This window comes from Tachypleus tridentatus, chromosome 8 (genome assembly GCF_004210375.1).
Source record: "Tachypleus tridentatus isolate NWPU-2018 chromosome 8, ASM421037v1, whole genome shotgun sequence".
Taxonomy (NCBI): Eukaryota; Metazoa; Arthropoda; class Merostomata; order Xiphosura; family Limulidae; genus Tachypleus; species Tachypleus tridentatus.
The window spans coordinates 150,077,945-150,098,490 of NC_134832.1; the positions used below are offsets into that span (position 1 = coordinate 150,077,945).

Sequence of the window (20,546 nt, forward strand, 5' to 3'; positions counted from 1 at the left end):
GAAGAGATGACCATGTTACAGTTGAGAGAAATTTAAAAAATTATACACCAAAAAATTATGTTTAACTCATAATTAACAAAATATCCTAAAAAAATTCAACAAATTCTGTTTTATTTTTTGGTTTATTATATTTGAATCTTTGAAATGTAATTAATTATCACAGTAACTGCTCCATGATGTACACTTGGAGTGATAATAAAAATAATAACTAACAAATTAGTATCTTTGTTGCTATAGTACGTCTTTAAAAACAGGATTTCTCAAACAAATCTAATCGCAGACACTAAAGTCTAGAAATCCACTTGTCTTAGGCCTAATATTAACTAACCCTTTATTTAGTATATTCGATAGAGAAAAATTGACAAAATAACTTTTTTGGTAAAGTTTAGTTAGGGTTGAACGTTGCCACACTTAAAAGTATCAATAAATAAACTTATAATGTTACTCCACGATCTAACGTTAGACCTTTTAGAAAACTTTGACAGGCTTTTAATGTGTTGTTGTACAAAATGTCAACTAAAGTATACTTGCATCTGATTTTTGTTTTACATCCGTACAAAAAAAAAGTGCGTACACATGCGCATTTAGACAGTAAGGTGTGTGAGCACATTTTCAGGTCAGCAAAAACTGAGCATTGTTGTAATAGTTTGAAAAATTAACTATTCAACCTGCAAATATCGTATAAATATTAGTTTATGATTTTTAAGCGTAACAATGAATTTTAAATGCGCCAATGTTATTAATTCGGGACCTAAAGAACGTTTTATTTAAACTAAATGTTTTCCAGTTTTCACCTTGTAGTAGGAATGCACCAAATATTGTCCAACACGACTTGGATGTCATCTGAGAGACAGATACTTGGCTGTTTCTTGGGTCGACTGATGCAATAATGTGATTCAAGGCCGTGTAGGCAAGAGCGCTGAAGACGAGACTAACCAGAATAGCCACCCATACCTACAAAAGAACGTAACAATTCTAAGATTGTGGTATTTTTAGATAGCAGTGATTTCTCCTATAAGTAACGAGATGGGTCCGCTTAAAAAGGAACATATGTCAAGATATTTACTATTAAATAAATTTATATTTTCTAATTAATTGAGCTTGCGAGAAGTAAAGACAGACTGAATGCATTTGTACATTTACAATATACAATGATTACTTAAATAAACACTGAAAATTAATTTTCTTTGCGAGGATAACTATTATTTTTTGCTTAGAAAAGACAAGAATTGAACCCGGATTTTAATATTTTACATCTGTGTACTCATCTCTGACCCACCAGGGGACTGCTACAGTGGACTACATAATTAGTTTATAGATCTACATATCACCGATTAACAGTAATAATGCATGAATAATTAGTTTTTAAGACTTCCATATTACTGATTAACAACAATAAAGCATAAATCATTAGCTGTATATATATTAAGATAATAGTTGTGCTAATCATACTATAATGAACTCTTGCTTGAATGATACTGGAAAAAAGTTCTTATTATACCACTTGTAACTCTTAACTTTGTGAAATTTGTATGCAGTATGTATGTAGATTTGCAATAGGGGCTACGATTTTCCTTTTACGTCTCCATTTCCCGTGACGAAGAACTTTATTTTTCTCCATTCTCAGGGTGCATGTATGACGTAATGAATACGGCATACTTGGATCTAATGCGCTTGCGCCATCTATATCAATATAATAGTACTGTTTGTTGTATATCCATGTAAATACTACGCAGGGTGTGGATGGATCTTCACCAAACTTGGTATGGAGGCTCCACAGGTACATGGGAAAATGCACACAAATTTTCAGTTTTGCATTTTGAGGTGTTTTTTTTACCACAACTTCGCCCTGTTGATGCATCTTCACCTAATTTGGTATGAAGGTTTGTTGAATCTATGAGAAGATATATGCAAATGTAAGGTTTCACATTTTGTGTTTTGCTGTTTTTATGGGCGTTTTGGGCTTTTTCAAAAATGATATATAAAGGAAACAAGTTTTCATCCTAAGATAAGCTTTCATTAATCATGAATTTACATAACTTCCGACCAGGGTACGGATACCCCAGCTAGTAGGTATAAGTCATATTCATGACACAAATATTACATGTACTATTAAACAAGAAAATCATAACTGTTGTATTAGAAAGCTTTAATGACAACTGAAATTGATTAAAATAGTTAACTTTTGAAACAGCTGATCTACCTTATCTGAAGGCCTATAGACCTAAACCTTTTTAAAAACCAGATGTCGATATTGTGTGGGGTACATCACATATATCTCATTTTGAAGCCTTTTGCTTAACAGCAAGGCAAACGAACAAACAAATATTCCGAAGTGTGAGGCTGGTAACTCAATATTTTTTCTTAATGACATCAGTTGAATGGTAATAACCCAAACCAGCGTTTCAATGACCACATTTTAAAAGTGATTCCAGTTTTGTATTTTTTATTTTTATTGTTATCAAAACTAGAGTGTGAATGTATACGTCACCCGAAAACATTAATTATACATACTGTGATACTTGTTTGTTTGTTTCGAATTTCGCGCAAAGCTACCCGAGCGCTACCTGCGCTAGCCGTCCCTAATTTTGTAGTCTAAGGCTAGAGGGAAGGTAGCTAGTCATCACCACACACTGCCAACTCTTGGGCTACTCTTTTACTAACGAATAGTGGGAATGACCGAAACATTATAACGCCCCCACCGCTGAAAGGGCGAACATGTTTGATGCGATCGGGATTCGAACCTGTGACCCTCAGATTACGAGTCGAACGCCTTAACTCACCTGTACATATCGGGCCAGCTGTGATACAATAGCATAAAGAAATACATGAATGAATATTTTATTCAAGTATAGTAGATCAGTGTGGCAAAAATCCCAAGACGGCTAAAATGCATATGAAATCCTCTTGTGTCAAAATATGCATATACAAATCCCTGGATAGTGAAATATACATATGAAAATCATCACGTGTCAAAATGTTCCGATAAAAATACCCATGTATCGAAATGTGCGTATAAGAATCCAAGAATATTGAAATATGCATACGAAAATCTTAGCATATCGAAACGTGCATGTGTCAAACAGTTTCGATAAAAACACCCATGTAACGAAATGTGCATGTATAATTCCTCCTTACCTCCGAGGTGAAGAGCCCCAATATTACCCCAGCATCGACAGAGGAGTACGGAGCACGAGTTATGAAAGTCAGCGAACTCACGTGGAATATGTGAGTAAAATCAATGGCCTTTTCTCTGTCTTCGGTCCATTCCAGAGGTCCAATGGCCAAATCTTTTTCCTATAAAATATAAAGGAGTTCGCAGCTGGTAAATATCCAACGCTAGATACATGTATACTAATCAGGGGTGTGAATCAACTGGTAAATATGCAAGTTTTAGACACATGCATACTAATCAGGGATGTGAATCAACTGGTAAATATGCAAGTTTTAGACACATGCATACTAATCAGGGGTGTGAATCAACTGGTAAATATGCAAGTTTTAGACACATGCATACTAATCAGGGGTGTGAATCAACTGGTAAATATGAAAGTCCTAGATACATGTATACTAATCAGAGGTGTGAATCAACTTGTAAATATGAAAGTCCTAGATACATATATACTAATCAGAGATGTGAATCAACTGGTAAATATCAAAGTCCAAGATACATGTATACTAATCAGAGGTGAGAATCAACTGGTAAATATGAAAGTCCTAGATACATGTATACTAATCAGAGGTGAGAATCAACTGGTAAATATGAAAGTCCTAGATACATATATACTAATAAGGAGTGTGAATCAACTGGTAAATATGAAAGTCCTAGATACATATATACTAATCAGGAGTGTGAATCAACTGGTAAATATGCAAGTCCTAGATACATGTATACTAATCAGAGGTGTGAATCAACTGGTAAATATGAAAGTCCTAGATACATGTACACTAATCAGAGGTGTGAATCAACTGGTAAATATGAAAGTCCTAGATACATGTATACTAATCAGGAGTGTGAATCAACTGGTAAATATGCAAGTTATATACTAATCAGGAGTGTGAATCAACTGGTAAATATGCAAGTCCTAGATACATATATACTAATCAGGAGTGTGAATCAACTGGTAAACATGAAAGTCCTAGATACATGTATACTAATCAGGAGTGTGAATCAACTGGTAAATATGAAAGTCCTAGATACATATATACTAATCAGAGGTGTGAATCAACTGGTAAATATGAAAGTCCTAGATACATATATACTAATCAGAGGTGTGAATCAACTGGTAAATATGATAGTCCTAGATACATGTACACTAATCAGGAGTGTGAATCAACTGGTAAATATGCAAGTCCTAGATACATGTATACTAATCAGGAGTGTGAATCAACTGGTAAATATGAAAGTGCTAGATACATATATACTAATCAGGAGTGTGAATCAACTTGTAAATATGAAAGTCCTAGATACAAGTATACTAATCAGAGGTGTGAATCAACTGGTAAATATGAAAGTCCTAGATACATGTATACTAATCAGAGGTGTGAATCAACTTGTAAATATGTAAGTCCTAGATACATGTATACTAATCAGGAGTGTGAATCAACTGGTAAATATGATAGTCCTAGATACATGTACACTAATCAGGAGTGTGAATCAACTGGTAAATATGAAAGTCCTAGATACATGTATACTAATCAGAGGTGTGAATCAACTGGTAAATATGAAAGTCCTAGATACATGTATACTAATCAGAGGTGTGAATCAACTGGTAAATATGAAAGTCCTAGATACAAGTATACTAATCAGAGGTGTGAATCAACTGGTAAATATGAAAGTCCTAGATACATGTATACTAATCAGAGGTGTGAATCAACTGGTAAATATGAAAGTCCTAGATACATGTATATTAATCAGAGGTGTGAATCAACTGGTAAATATGAAAGTCCTAGATACATGTATACTAATCAGAGGTGTGAATCAACTGGTAAATATGAAAGTCCGAGATACATGTATACTAATCAGAGGTGTGAATGAACTGGTAAATATGAAAGTCCTAGATACATGTATACTAATTGTATACAAACAAATTGTAACGTGCGAAGGTGGTCGTGAACACTGCACACACAGATACGGATGCTGGTTTACGTGCTTTTTAGTGAAATCGGGAATTTAATTATGATAACGTTTTTGTTTTTTCTAATTGCCGTCTTTGGTTTAAGACTAGAAGGGTTTGTTTTTTAATTTCGCGTAAAGCTACACGCGGGCTATATGTGTTAGCCGTCCCTAATTTTACAGTGTAAGACTAGAAGGGAAGGCAGCTAGTCGTCATCACCCATCGCCATCTTTTGATATATTCTTTTACCTACAAATAGTGGGATTGACCGAACATTATCACGCCACCACACCTTAAAGGGTAAGAATGTTTCGTGTGACAGGGATTCGAACCCGCCCGTCCTTATGTTACAGGACTAATAGTCAAGAGTTGACGGTGGATGTTGTTAACTAGTTGTGCTTCATTTAGCTTATCATTTCAAAATAATGCATGGTTAGGGAGACTATACGAAACCAAATCAACCCATTTTGGCTTCGAATTAGATCATTTATCTGATTCGCAACTTACGTGATCTGTTTAATTTTGGGATCTACATTAACATAATTGTGTTACGGACTTACATGTTTCAATGTTGAATATTTCAACGTTGAATGTTAGTTTTATATCTTACAGTTTTAAATATTACCATATTGAATGTTAGTGTTGCATGTTGGCTTCAAATGAAAATTTCTTACTGAACTACAGACTGCCTCAAACCTGTGCAGTACGAAGTAGTTACGTCACAAAGGTTGTAATTAGTGGTATATTGTGAACGAAACTTACGTTACAAAGATTATAACTAGTGGTATGTTGTGAACGAAACTTACGTTATAAAAATTGTAACTAGTGGTATATTGTCAACGAAACTTCTGTTGCAAAGGTTGTAATTAGTGGTATATTGTCAACGAAACTTCTGTTGCAAAGGTTGTAATTAGTGGTATATTGTCAACGAAACTTATGTTACAAAGGTTGTAATTAGTGGTATATTGTGAATGAAACTTACGTTATAAAGATTGTAACTAGTGGTATATTGTAAATGAAACTTACGTTATAAAGATTGTAACTAGTGGTATATTGTCAACGAAACTTATGTTACAAAGATTGTAACTAGTGGTATATTGTCAACGAAACTTCTGTTGCAAAGGTTGTAATTAGTGGTATATTGTCAACGAAACTTATGTTACAAAGGTTGTAATTAGTGGTATATTGTCAACGAAACTTATGTTACAAAGGTTGTAATTAGTGGTATATTGTCAACGAAACTTCTGTTGCAAAGGTTGTAATTAGTGGTATATTGTCAACGAAACTTCTGTTGCAAAGGTTGTAATTAGTGGTATATTGTCAATGAAACTAATTCTTAACCCATTTTAATAAATAAGATGTTGTTTCGTGTGGCAGGTGAATAATTATGACATTATTTTCAGGAGTTCTCTTACCCTTAAGTATCCTACAGAACAAAGACTTAATAAACTCCTCCCCCGTAAAAAAAGAAAAAAAAACTATTTTGATTGCTTATTTCAGATATTTGCACAAAGATACACAAGGGCTATCTGCGCTGTTTGTGATAATCATGACAAAAAAGGATACAGTTAACCAAAAATATCCACCGCCATCTCTTGGGTTATTCTTATAACACACCAAAGAACCCAAGGTTTGGAGCTCGATGTTGCTTTAATGGGACACAAGCAACAGATTCACAGTACAGCACGGTAGCCACTAGGTCACGCATGGCGCGAGAAAGAAGAGGTAAAGGTTAAACCTTCTGTTGTCTATAAATAATGATTACTTAAGCCTCATATGGATTATGTTTAACCTTCTGTTGTCTATAAATAATGATTACTTAAGCCTCATATGGATTATATTTAACCTTCTGTTGTCTATAAATAATGATTACTTAAGCCTCATATGGATTATGTTTAACCTTCTGTTGTCTATAAATAATGATTACTTAAGCCTCATATGGATTATGTTTAACCTTCTGTTGTCTATAAATAATGATTAATTAAGCCTCATATGGATTATGTTTAACCTTCTGTTGTCTATAAATAATGATTACTTAAGCCTCATGTGGATTATGTTTAACCTTCTGTTGTCTATAAATAATGATTACTTAAGCCTCATATGGATTATGTTTAACTTTCTGTTGTCTATAAATAATGATTACTTAAGCCTCATATGGATTATGTTTAACTTTCTGTTGTCTATAAATAATGATTACTTAAGCCTCATATGGATTATGTTTAACTTTCTGTTGTCTATAAATAATGATTACTTAAGCCTCATATGGATTATGTTTAACTTTCTGTTGTCTATAAATAATGATTACTTAAGCCTCATATGGATTATGTTTAACCTTCTGTTGTCTATAAATGGTGATTACTTAAGCCTCATGTGGATTATGTTTAACCTTCTGTTGTCTATAAATTATGTTTAACCTTCTGTTGTCTATAAATTATGTTTAACCTTCTGTTGTCTATAAATAATGATTACTTAAGCCTCATATGGATTATGTTTAACCTTCTGTTGTCTATAAATAATGATTACTTAAGCCTCATATGGATGATGTTTAACCTTCTGTTGTCTATAAATGATGATTGCTTAAGCCTCATATGGATTATTTTTAACCTTCTGTTGTCTATAAATAATGATTACTTAAGCCTCATCTGGATTATGTTTAACTTCTTTCTGTTATCTATAAATAATGATTACTTAAGCCTGATATGGATTATTGTGGGACTGTCATTTTTATGACAGCATGAAACAAACTCTGTACCTTTCTGTTTAACTCTCCAACCATTCCTGTCCAGTTGCCGTTTTCCAAGCTTCCAAATGCCCAGTCTGATCGTTGTGTCACGTGCGGTCTACGAAGCACACAACCAAACTAAAATAAGAATTGTTAGTCGCAAAAGACAGCTCACACTTCATTATGTTAATTAGTACCACGCTGGTACGAATATGCTTAGAGATGGATAGAATTCTACTATCAGTAAATGACTGGATAACCATGTGTTTGTTGTGCACATGCGCGTATTAAAAATTATTAAATGCCTTTCAAAATAAACTGGACATTCGTGTAGTATGGTCTCGCAATATTTCAAGGTGATATGATGCTAAATACGTTTCACACTTAGCTGAACACTTGTATGTGCAAAATACATCATTTTAACACTAATGACACTTAAAAGTATTATTTATTTTGCAATTAAGGCTACCCACGAAGACAGGACATTCTGGAAACACGAACAGAAGGTTTTCTCTGTCACACATTTACAGAATTCCTAAGGATAAAATACACATATGAGGAGGGTTTAAAAGAACACAAAAACACAGGTGTTTTATTCCAGTTGCCGCATACTTTAAAAATAAATTCTCTGATCTTGTGGTTTATTAATTAGTTTTAGTATTTTAAATCGAAACAACAACAAACAGATATACACAGGATATATAGCTATAGTTATAGTATGTTTATATATTAAACATGATACTACACTACAGCTATAGTTATAGTATGTTTATATATTAAACATGATACTACACTACAGCTATAGTTATAGTATGTTTATATATTAAACATGATACTACACTACAGCTATAGTTATAGTATCTTTATATATTAAACATGATACTACACTACAGCTATAGTTATAGTACGTTTATATATTAAACATGATACTACACTACAGCTATAGTTATAGTATGTTTATATATTAAACATTATGTATACTACAGCTATAGTTATAGTATGTTTATATATTAAACATGATACTACACTACAGCTATAGTTATAGTATGTTTATATATTAAATACAATGTTACACTACAGCTATAGTTATAGTATGTTTATATATTAAACATGATACTACACTACAGCTATAGTTATAGTATGTTTATATATTAAATACAATGTTACACTACAGCTATAGTTATAGTATGTTTATATATTAAACATGATGCTACACCACAGCTATAGTTATAGTATGTTTATATATTAAACATGATGCTACACCACAGCTATAGTTATAGTATGTTTATATATTAAACACAATGTTACACCACAGCTATAGTTATAGTATGTTTATATATTAAACATGATACTACACTACAGCTATAGTTATAGTATGTTTATATATTAAACATGATGCTACACCACAGCTATAGTTATGGTATGTTTATATATTAAACATGATGCTACACCACAGCTATAGTTATAGTATGTTTATATATTAAACACAATGTTACACTACAGCTATAGTTATAGTATGTTTATATATTAAACACAATGTTACACTACAGCTATGGTTATAGTATGTTTATATATTAAACATGATACTACACCACAGCTATAGTTATAATATGTTTATATATTAAACATGATACTACACTACAGCTATAGTTATAGTATGTTTATGTATTAAACATGATGCTACACCACAGCTATAGTTATAATATGTTTATATATTAAACATGATGCTACACCACAGCTATAGTTATAGTATGTTTATATATTAAACATGATACTACACTATAGCTATAGTTATAGTATGTTTATATATTAAACACAATGTTACCCTACAGCTATAGTTATAGTATGTTTATATTAAACACAATGTTACACTACAGCTATAGTTATAGTATGTTTATATATTAAACATGATACTACACCACAGCTATAGTTATAGTATGTTTATATATTAAACATGATACTACACTACAGCTATAGTTATAGTATGTTTATATATTAAACATGATGCTACACCACAGCTATAGTTATAGTATGTTTATATATTAAACATGATGCTACACCACAGCTATAGTTATAGTATGTTTATATATTAAACATGATACTACACTACAGCTATAGTTATAGTATGTTTATATATTAAATATGATACTACACTACAGCTATAGTTATAGTATGTTTATATATTAAACATGATACTACACCACAGCTATAGTTATAGTATGTTTATATATTAAATATGATACTACACTACAGCTATAGTTATAGTATGTTTATATATTAAACATGATACTACACCACAGCTATAGTTATAGTATGTTTATATATTAAATATGATACTACACTACAGCTATAGTTATAGTATGTTTATATATTAAAGATGATACTACACTACAGCTATAGTTATAGTATGTTTATATATTAAACATGATACAACACCACAGCTATAGTTATAGTATGTTTATATATTAAATATGATACTACACTACAGCTATAGTTATAGTATGATTATATATTAAACATGATACTACACTACAGCTATAGTTATAGTATGTTTATATATTAAATATGATACTACACTACAGCTATAGTTATAGTATGTTTATATATTAAACATGATACTACACCACAGCTATAGTTATAGTATGTTTATATATTAAATATGATACTACACTACAGCTATAGTTATAGTATGTTTATATATTAAAGATGATACTACACTACAGCTATAGTTATAGTATGTTTATATATTAAACATGATACTACACTACAGCTATAGTTATAGTATGTTTATATATTAAATACAATGTTACACTACAGCTATAGTATGTTTATATATTAAACATGATGCTACACCACAGCTATAGTTATAGTATGTTTATATATTAAACATGATGCTACACCACAGCTATAGTTATAGTATGTTTATATATTAAACACAATGTTACACCACAGCTATAGTTATAGTATGTTTATATATTAAACATGATACTACACTACAGCTATAGTTATAGTATGTTTATATATTAAACATGATGCTACACCACAGCTATAGTTATGGTATGTTTATATATTAAACATGATGCTACACCACAGCTATAGTTATAGTATGTTTATATATTAAACACAATGTTACACTACAGCTATAGTTATAGTATGTTTATATATTAAACACAATGTTACACTACAGCTATAGTTATAGTATGTTTATATATTAAAGATGATACTACACCACAGCTATAGTTGTAATATGTTTATATATTAAACATGATACTACACTACAGCTATAGTTATAGTATGTTTATATATTAAACATGATGCTACACCACAGCTATAGTTATAGTATGTTTATATATTAAACATGATGCTACACCACAGCTATAGTTATAGTATGTTTATATATTAAACATGATACTACACTATAGCTATAGTTATAGTATGTTTATATATTAAACATGATACTACACTACAGCTATAGTTATAGTATGTTTATATTAAACACAATGTTACACTACAGCTATAGTTATAGTATGTTTATATATTAAACATGATACTACACTACAGCTATAGTTATAGTATGTTTATATTAAACACAATGTTACACTACAGCTATAGTTATAGTATGTTTATATTAAACACAATGTTACACTACAGCTATAGTTATAGTATGTTTATATATTAAACATGATACTACACCACAGCTATAGTTATAGTATGTTTATATATTAAACATGATACTACACTACAGCTATAGTTATAGTATGTTTATATATTAAACATGATGCTACACCACAGCTATAGTTATAGTATGTTTATATATTAAACATGATACTACACTACAGCTATAGTTATAGTATGTTTATATATTAAACATCATACTACACTACAGCTATAGTTATAGTATGTTTATATATTAAACATGACACTACACCACAGCTATAGTTATAGTATGTTTATATATTAAACATGACGCTACACTACAGCTATAGTTATAGTATGTTTATATATTAAACATGACGCTACACTACAGCTATAGTTATAGTATGTTTATATATTAAACATGATACTACACCCACAGCTATAGTTATAGTATGTTTTATATGTTAAACATGATGCTACAACCACAGCTATAGTTATGGTATGTTTATATATTAAACATGATGCTACACTACAGCTATAGTTATAGTATGTTTATATATTAAATATGATGCTACACTACAGCTATAGTTATAGTATGTTTATATATTAAACATGATACTACACCACAGCTATAGTTATAGTATGTTTATATATTAAATATGATACTACACTACAGCTATAGTTATAGTATGTTTATATATTAAACATGATACTACACCACAGCTATAGTTATAGTATGTTTATATATTAAATATGATACTACACCACAGCTATAGTTATAGTATGTTTATATATTAAACATGATACTACACTACAGCTATAGTTATAGTATGTTTATATATTAAACATGATACAACACCACAGCCACATGGTTATGGTATGTTTATATATTAAATATGATACTACACTACAGCTATAGTTATAGTATGTTTATATATTAAACATGATACTACACTACAGCTATGGTTATAGTATGTTTATATATTAAACATGATACTACACCACAGCTATTGTTATAGTATGTTTATATGTTAAACATGATAGTACACTACAGCTATAGTTATAGTATGTTTATATATTAAACATGATACTACACCACAGCTATAGTTATAGTATCTTTATATATTAAACATGATACTACACCACAGCTATAGTTATAGTATGTTTATATATTAAACATGATACTACACCACAGCTATAGTTATAGTATGTTTATATATTAAACATGATACTACACTACAGCTATAGTTATAGTATGTTTATATATTAAACATGATACTACACCACAGCTATAGTTATAGTATGTTTATATATTAAATATGATACTACACTACAGCTATAGTTATAGTATGTTTATATATTAAACATGATACTACACCACAGCTATAGTTATAGTATGTTTATATATTAAATATGATACTACACTACAGCTATAGTTATAGTATGTTTATATATTAAAGATGATACTACACTACAGCTATAGTTATAGTATGTTTATATATTAAACATGATACAACACCACAGCTATAGTTATAGTATGTTTATATATTAAATATGATACTACACTACAGCTATAGTTATAGTATGTTTATATATTAAACATGATACTACACTACAGCTATGGTTATAGTATGTTTATATATTAAACATGATACTACACCACAGCTATAGTTATAGTATGTTTGTATATTAAACATGATACTACACCACAGCTATAGTTATAGTATGTTTATATATTAAACATGATGCTACACTATAGCTATAGTTATAGTATGTTTGTATATTAAACATGATACTACACTACAGCTATAGTTATAGTATGTTTGTATATTAAACATGATACTACACCACAGCTATAGTTATAGTATGTTTATATATTAAACATGATGCTACACTACAGCTATAGTTATAGTATGTTTGTATATTAAACATGATACTACACCACAGCTATAGTTATAGTATGTTTATATATTAAACATGATGCTACACTATAGCTATAGTTATAGTATGTTTGTATATTAAACATGATACTACACTACAGCTATAGTTATAGTATGTTTGTATATTAAAACATGATACTACTACCACAGCTATAGTTATGGTATGTTTATATATTAAACATGATGCTACACTACAGCTATAGTTATAGTATGTTTATATATGAAACATGATGCTACACTACAGCTATAGTTATAGTATGTTTATATATTAAACATGATGCTACACTACAGCTATATTTATAGTATGTTTATATATTAAACATGATACTACACTACAGCTATAGTTATAGTATGTTTATGTATTAAACATGGTGTTACACCATAGCTATAGTTATAGTATGTTTATATATTAAACATGATGCTACACTACAGCTATAGTTATAGTATGTTTATATATTAAACATGATGCTACACTACAGGTATTGTTATAGTATGTTTATATATTAAACATGATGCTACACTACAGCTATAGTTATAGTATGTTTATATATTAAACATGATACTACACTACAGGTATAGTTATAGTATGTTTATATATTAAACATGATACTACACCACAGCTATAGTTATAGTATGTTTATATATTAAACATGATACTACGCTACAGCTATAGTTATAGTATGTTTATATATTAAACATGATACTACAACACAGCTATAGTCATAGTATGTTTATATATTAAACATGATACTACACCACAGCTATAGTTATAGTATGTTTATATATTAAACATGATTCTACACTACAGCTATAGTTATAGTGTGTTTATATATTAAACATGATGCTACACTACAGCTATAGTTATAGTATGTTTATATATTAAACATGATGCTACACTACAGCTATAGTTATAGTATGTTTATATATTAAACATGATGCTACACTACAGCTATAGTTATAGTATGTTTATATATTAAACATGATACTACACTACAGCTATAGTTATAGTATGTTTATATATTAAACATGATGCTACACCACAGCTATAGTTATGGTATGTTTATATATTAAACATGATGCTACACCACAGCTATAGTTATAGTATGTTTATATATTAAACACAATGTTACACTACAGCTATAGTTATAGTATGTTTATATATTAAACACAATGTTACACTACAGCTATAGTTATAGTATGTTTATATATTAAACATGATACTACACCACAGCTATAGTTGTAATATGTTTATATATTAAACATGATACTACACTACAGCTATAGTTATAGTATGTTTATATATTAAACATGATGCTACACCACAGCTATAGTTATAGTATGTTTATATATTAAACATGATGCTACACCACAGCTATAGTTATAGTATGTTTATATATTAAACATGATACTACACTATAGCTATAGTTATAGTATGTTTATATATTAAACATGATACTACACTACAGCTATAGTTATAGTATGTTTATATTAAACACAATGTTACACTACAGCTATAGTTATAGTATGTTTATATATTAAACATGATACTACACTACAGCTATAGTTATAGTATGTTTATATTAAACACAATGTTACACTACAGCTATAGTTATAGTATGTTTATATTAAACACAATGTTACACTACAGCTATAGTTATAGTATGTTTATATATTAAACATGATACTACACCACAGCTATAGTTATAGTATGTTTATATATTAAACATGATACTACACTACAGCTATAGTTATAGTATGTTTATATATTAAACATGATGCTACACCACAGCTATAGTTATAGTATGTTTATATATTAAACATGATACTACACTACAGCTATAGTTATAGTATGTTTATATATTAAACATGATACTACACTACAGCTATAGTTATAGTATGTTTATATATTAAACATGACACTACACCACAGCTATAGTTATGGTATGTTTATATATTAAACATGACTACACTACAGCTATAGTTATAGTATGTTTATATATTAAACATGACGCTACACTACAGCTATAGTTATAGTATGTTTATATATTAAACATGATACTACACCACAGCTATAGTTATAGTATGTTTATATGTTAAACATGATGCTACACCACAGCTATAGTTATAGTATGTTTATATATTAAACATGATACTACACTACAGCTATAGTTATAGTATGTTTATATATTAAACATGATACTACACTACAGCTATAGTTATAGTATGTTTATATATTAAATATGATACTACACTACAGCTATAGTTATAGTATGTTTATATATTAAACATGATACTACACCACAGCTATAGTTATAGTATGTTTATATATTAAATATGATACTACACTACAGCTATAGTTATAGTATGTTTATATATTAAACATGATACTACACCACAGCTATAGTTATAGTATGTTTATATATTAAATATGATACTACACTACAGCTATAGTTATAGTATGTTTATATATTAAACATGATACTACACTACAGCTATAGTTATAGTATGTTTATATATTAAACATGATACAACACCACAGCCATAGTTATAGTATGTTTATGTATTAAATATGATACTACACTACAGCTATAGTTATAGTATGTTTATATATTAAACATGATGCTACACTACAGCTATGGTTATAGTATGTTTATATATTAAACATGATACTACACCACAGCTATTGTTATAGTATGTTTATATATTAAACATGATAGTACACTACAGCTATAGTTATAGTATGTTTATATATTAAACATGATACTACACCACAGCTATAGTTATAGTATGTTTATATATTAAACATGATACTACACCACAGCTATAGTTATAGTATGTTTATATATTAAACATGATACTACACCACAGCTATAGTTATAGTATGTTTATATATTAAACATGATACTACACTACAGCTATAGTTATAGTATGTTTATATATTAAACATGATACTACACCACAGCTATAGTTATAGTATGTTTATATATTAAATATGATACTACACTACAGCTATAGTTATAGTATGTTTATATATTAAACATGATACTACACCACAGCTATAGTTATAGTATGTTTATATATTAAATATGATACTACACTACAGCTATAGTTATAGTATGTTTATATATTAAAGATGATACTACACTACAGCTATAGTTATAGTATGTTTATATATTAAACATGATACAACACCACAGCTATAGTTATAGTATGTTTATATATTAAATATGATACTACACTACAGCTATAGTTATAGTATGTTTATATATTAAACATGATACTACACTACAGCTATGGTTATAGTATGTTTATATATTAAACATGATACTACACTACAGCTATGGTTATAGTATGTTTATATATTAAACATGATACTACACCACAGCTATAGTTATAGTATGTTTATATATTAAACATGATACTACACTACAGCTATAGTTATAGTATGTTTATATATTAAACATGATACTACACCACAGCTATAATTATAGTATGTTTATATATTAAACATGATACTACACCATAGCTGTAGTTATAGTATGTTTATATATTAAACATGATGCTACACTACAGCTATAGTTATAGTATGTTTATATATGAAACATGATGCTACACTACAGCTATAGTTATAGTATGTTTATATATTAAACATGATGCTACACTACAGCTATAGTTATAGTATGTTTATATATTAAACATGATACTACACTACAGATATAGTTATAGTATGTTTATGTATTAAACATGGTGTTACACCATAGCTATAGTTATAGTATGTTTATATATTAAACATGATGCTACACTACAGCTATAGTTATAGTATGTTTATATATTAAACATGATGCTACACTACAGGTATTGTTATAGTATGTTTATATATTAAACATGATGCTACACTACAGCTATAGTTATAGTATGTTTATATATTAAACATGATACTACACTACAGCTATAGTTATAGTATGTTTATATATTAAACATGACACTACACCACAGCTATAGTTATAGTATGTTTATATATTAAACATGACGCTACACTACAGCTATAGTTATAGTATGTTTATATATTAAACATGATACTACACCACAGCTATAGTTATAGTATGTTTATATGTTAAACATGATGCTACACACCACAGCTATAGTTATGGTATGTTTATATATTAAACATGATACTACACTACAGCTATAGTTATAGTATGTTTATATATTAAACATGATACTACACTACAGCTATAGTTATAGTATGTTTATATATTAAACATGACGCTACACTACAGCTATAGTTATAGTATGTTTATATATTAAACATGACGCTACACTACAGCTATAGTTATAGTATGTTTATATATTAAACATGATACTACACCACAGCTATAGTTATAGTATGTTTATATGTTAAACATGATGCTACACCACAGCTATAGTTATAGTATGTTTATATATTAAACATGATACTACACTACAGCTATAGTTATAGTATGTTTATATATTAAATATGATACTACACTACAGCTATAGTTATAGTATGTTTATATATTAAACATGATACTACACCACAGCTATAGTTATAGTATGTTTATATATTAAATATGATACTACACTACAGCTATAGTTATAGTATGTTTATATATTAAACATGATACTACACCACAGCTATAGTTATAGTATGTTTATATATTAAATATGATACTACACTACAGCTATAGTTATAGTATGTTTATATATTAAACATGATACTACACTACAGCTATAGTTATAGTATGTTTATATATTAAACATGATACAACACCACAGCCATAGTTATAGTATGTTTATATATTAAATATGATACTACACTACAGCTATAGTTATAGTATGTTTATATATTAAACATGATACTACACTACAGCTATGGTTATAGTATGTTTATATATTAAACATGATACTACACCACAGCTATTGTTATAGTATGTTTATATATTAAACATGATAGTACACTACAGCTATAGTTATAGTATGTTTATATATTAAACATGATACTACACCACAGCTATAGTTATAGTATGTTTATATATTAAACATGATACTACACCACAGCTATAGTTATAGTATGTTTATATATTAAACATGATACTACACCACAGCTATAGTTATAGTATGTTTATATATTAAACATGATACTACACTACAGCTATAGTTATAGTATGTTTATATATTAAACATGATACTACACCACAGCTATAGTTATAGTATGTTTATATATTAAATATGATACTACACTACAGCTATAGTTATAGTATGTTTATATATTAAACATGATACTACACCACAGCTATAGTTATAGTATGTTTATATATTAAATATGATACTACACTACAGCTATAGTTATAGTATGTTTATATATTAAAGATGATACTACACTACAGCTATAGTTATAGTATGTTTATATATTAAACATGATACAACACCACAGCTATAGTTATAGTATGTTTATATATTAAATATGATACTACACTACAGCTATAGTTATAGTATGTTTATATATTAAACATGATACTACACTACAGCTATGGTTATAGTATGTTTATATATTAAACATGATACTACACCACAGCTATAGTTATAGTATGTTTATATATTAAACATGATACTACACTACAGCTATAGTTATAGTATGTTTATATATTAAACATGATACTACACCACAGCTATAATTATAGTATGTTTATATATTAAACATGATACTACACCATAGCTGTAGTTATAGTATGTTTATATATTAAACATGATACTACACTACAGCTATAGTTATAGTATGTTTATATATTAAACATGATGCTACACTACAGCTATAGTTATAGTATGTTTATATATTAAACATGATACTACACCACAGCTATAGTTATAGTATGTTTATATATTAAACATGATGCTACACTACAGCTATAGTTATAGTATGTTTGTATATTAAACATGATACTACACCACAGCTATAGTTATAGTATGTTTATATATTAAACATGATGCTACACTATAGCTATAGTTATAGTATGTTTGTATATTAAACATGATACTACACTACAGCTATAGTTATAGTATGTTTGTATATTAAACATGATACTACACCACAGCTATAGTTATAGTATGTTTATATATTAAACATGATGCTACACTACAGCTATAGTTATAGTATGTTTATATATTAAACATGATGCTACACTACAGCTATAGTTATAGTATGTTTATATATTAAACATGATGCTACACTACAGCTATAGTTATAGTATGTTTATATATTAAACATGATACTACACTACAGATATAGTTATAGTATGTTTATGTATTAAACATGGTGTTACACCATAGCTATAGTTATAGTATGTTTATATATTAAACATGATGCTACACTACAGCTATAGTTATAGTATGTTTATATATTAAACATGATGCTACACTACAGGTATTGTTATAGTATGTTTATATATTAAACATGATGCTACACTACAGCTATAGTTATAGTATGTTTATATATTAAACATGATACTACACTACAGGTATAGTTATAGTATGTTTATATATTAAACATGATACTACACCACAGCTATAGTTATAGTATGTTTATATATTAAACATGATACTACACTACAGCTATAGTTATAGTATGTTTATATATTAAACATGATACTACAACACAGCTATAGTCATAGTATGTTTATATATTAAACATGATACTACACCACAGCTATAGTTATAGTATGTTTATATATTAAACATGATTCTACACTACAGCTATAGTTATAGTGTGTTTATATATTAAACATGATGCTACACTACAGCTATAGTTATAGTATGTTTATATATTAAACATGATGCTACACTACAGCTATAGTTATAGTATGTTTATATATTAAACATGATGCTACACTACAGCTATAGTTATAGTATGTTTATATATTAAACATGATACTACAATACAGCTATAGTTATAGTATGTTTATATATTAAACATGATACTACACCACAGCTATAGTTATAGTATGTTTATATATTAAACATGATACTACACCACAGCTATAGTTATAGTATGTTTATATATTAACCATGATACTACACCACAGCTATAGTTATAGTATGTTTATATATTAAACA

General features: G+C 28.5%; 1 protein-coding gene across 1 annotated transcript in view; it reads right to left on the minus strand.

Moving 5' to 3' along the window:
• Positions 1-403: 403 nt before the first annotated feature.
• The window catches only part of LOC143224039 (uncharacterized), a 31,419-nt gene continuing 11,276 nt past the window's right edge, over positions 404-20,546 (minus strand). The window contains exons 6-9 of the mRNA XM_076452502.1: positions 8,368-8,374; positions 7,870-7,977; positions 3,139-3,297; positions 404-954 (exon numbers count right to left, since the gene is read on the minus strand). Of these exons, the coding sequence (XP_076308617.1) occupies positions 703-954; positions 3,139-3,297; positions 7,870-7,977; positions 8,368-8,374 (526 nt within the window). The 3' untranslated portion in view covers positions 404-702. The remainder of the gene's footprint in view (positions 955-3,138; positions 3,298-7,869; positions 7,978-8,367; positions 8,375-20,546) is intronic.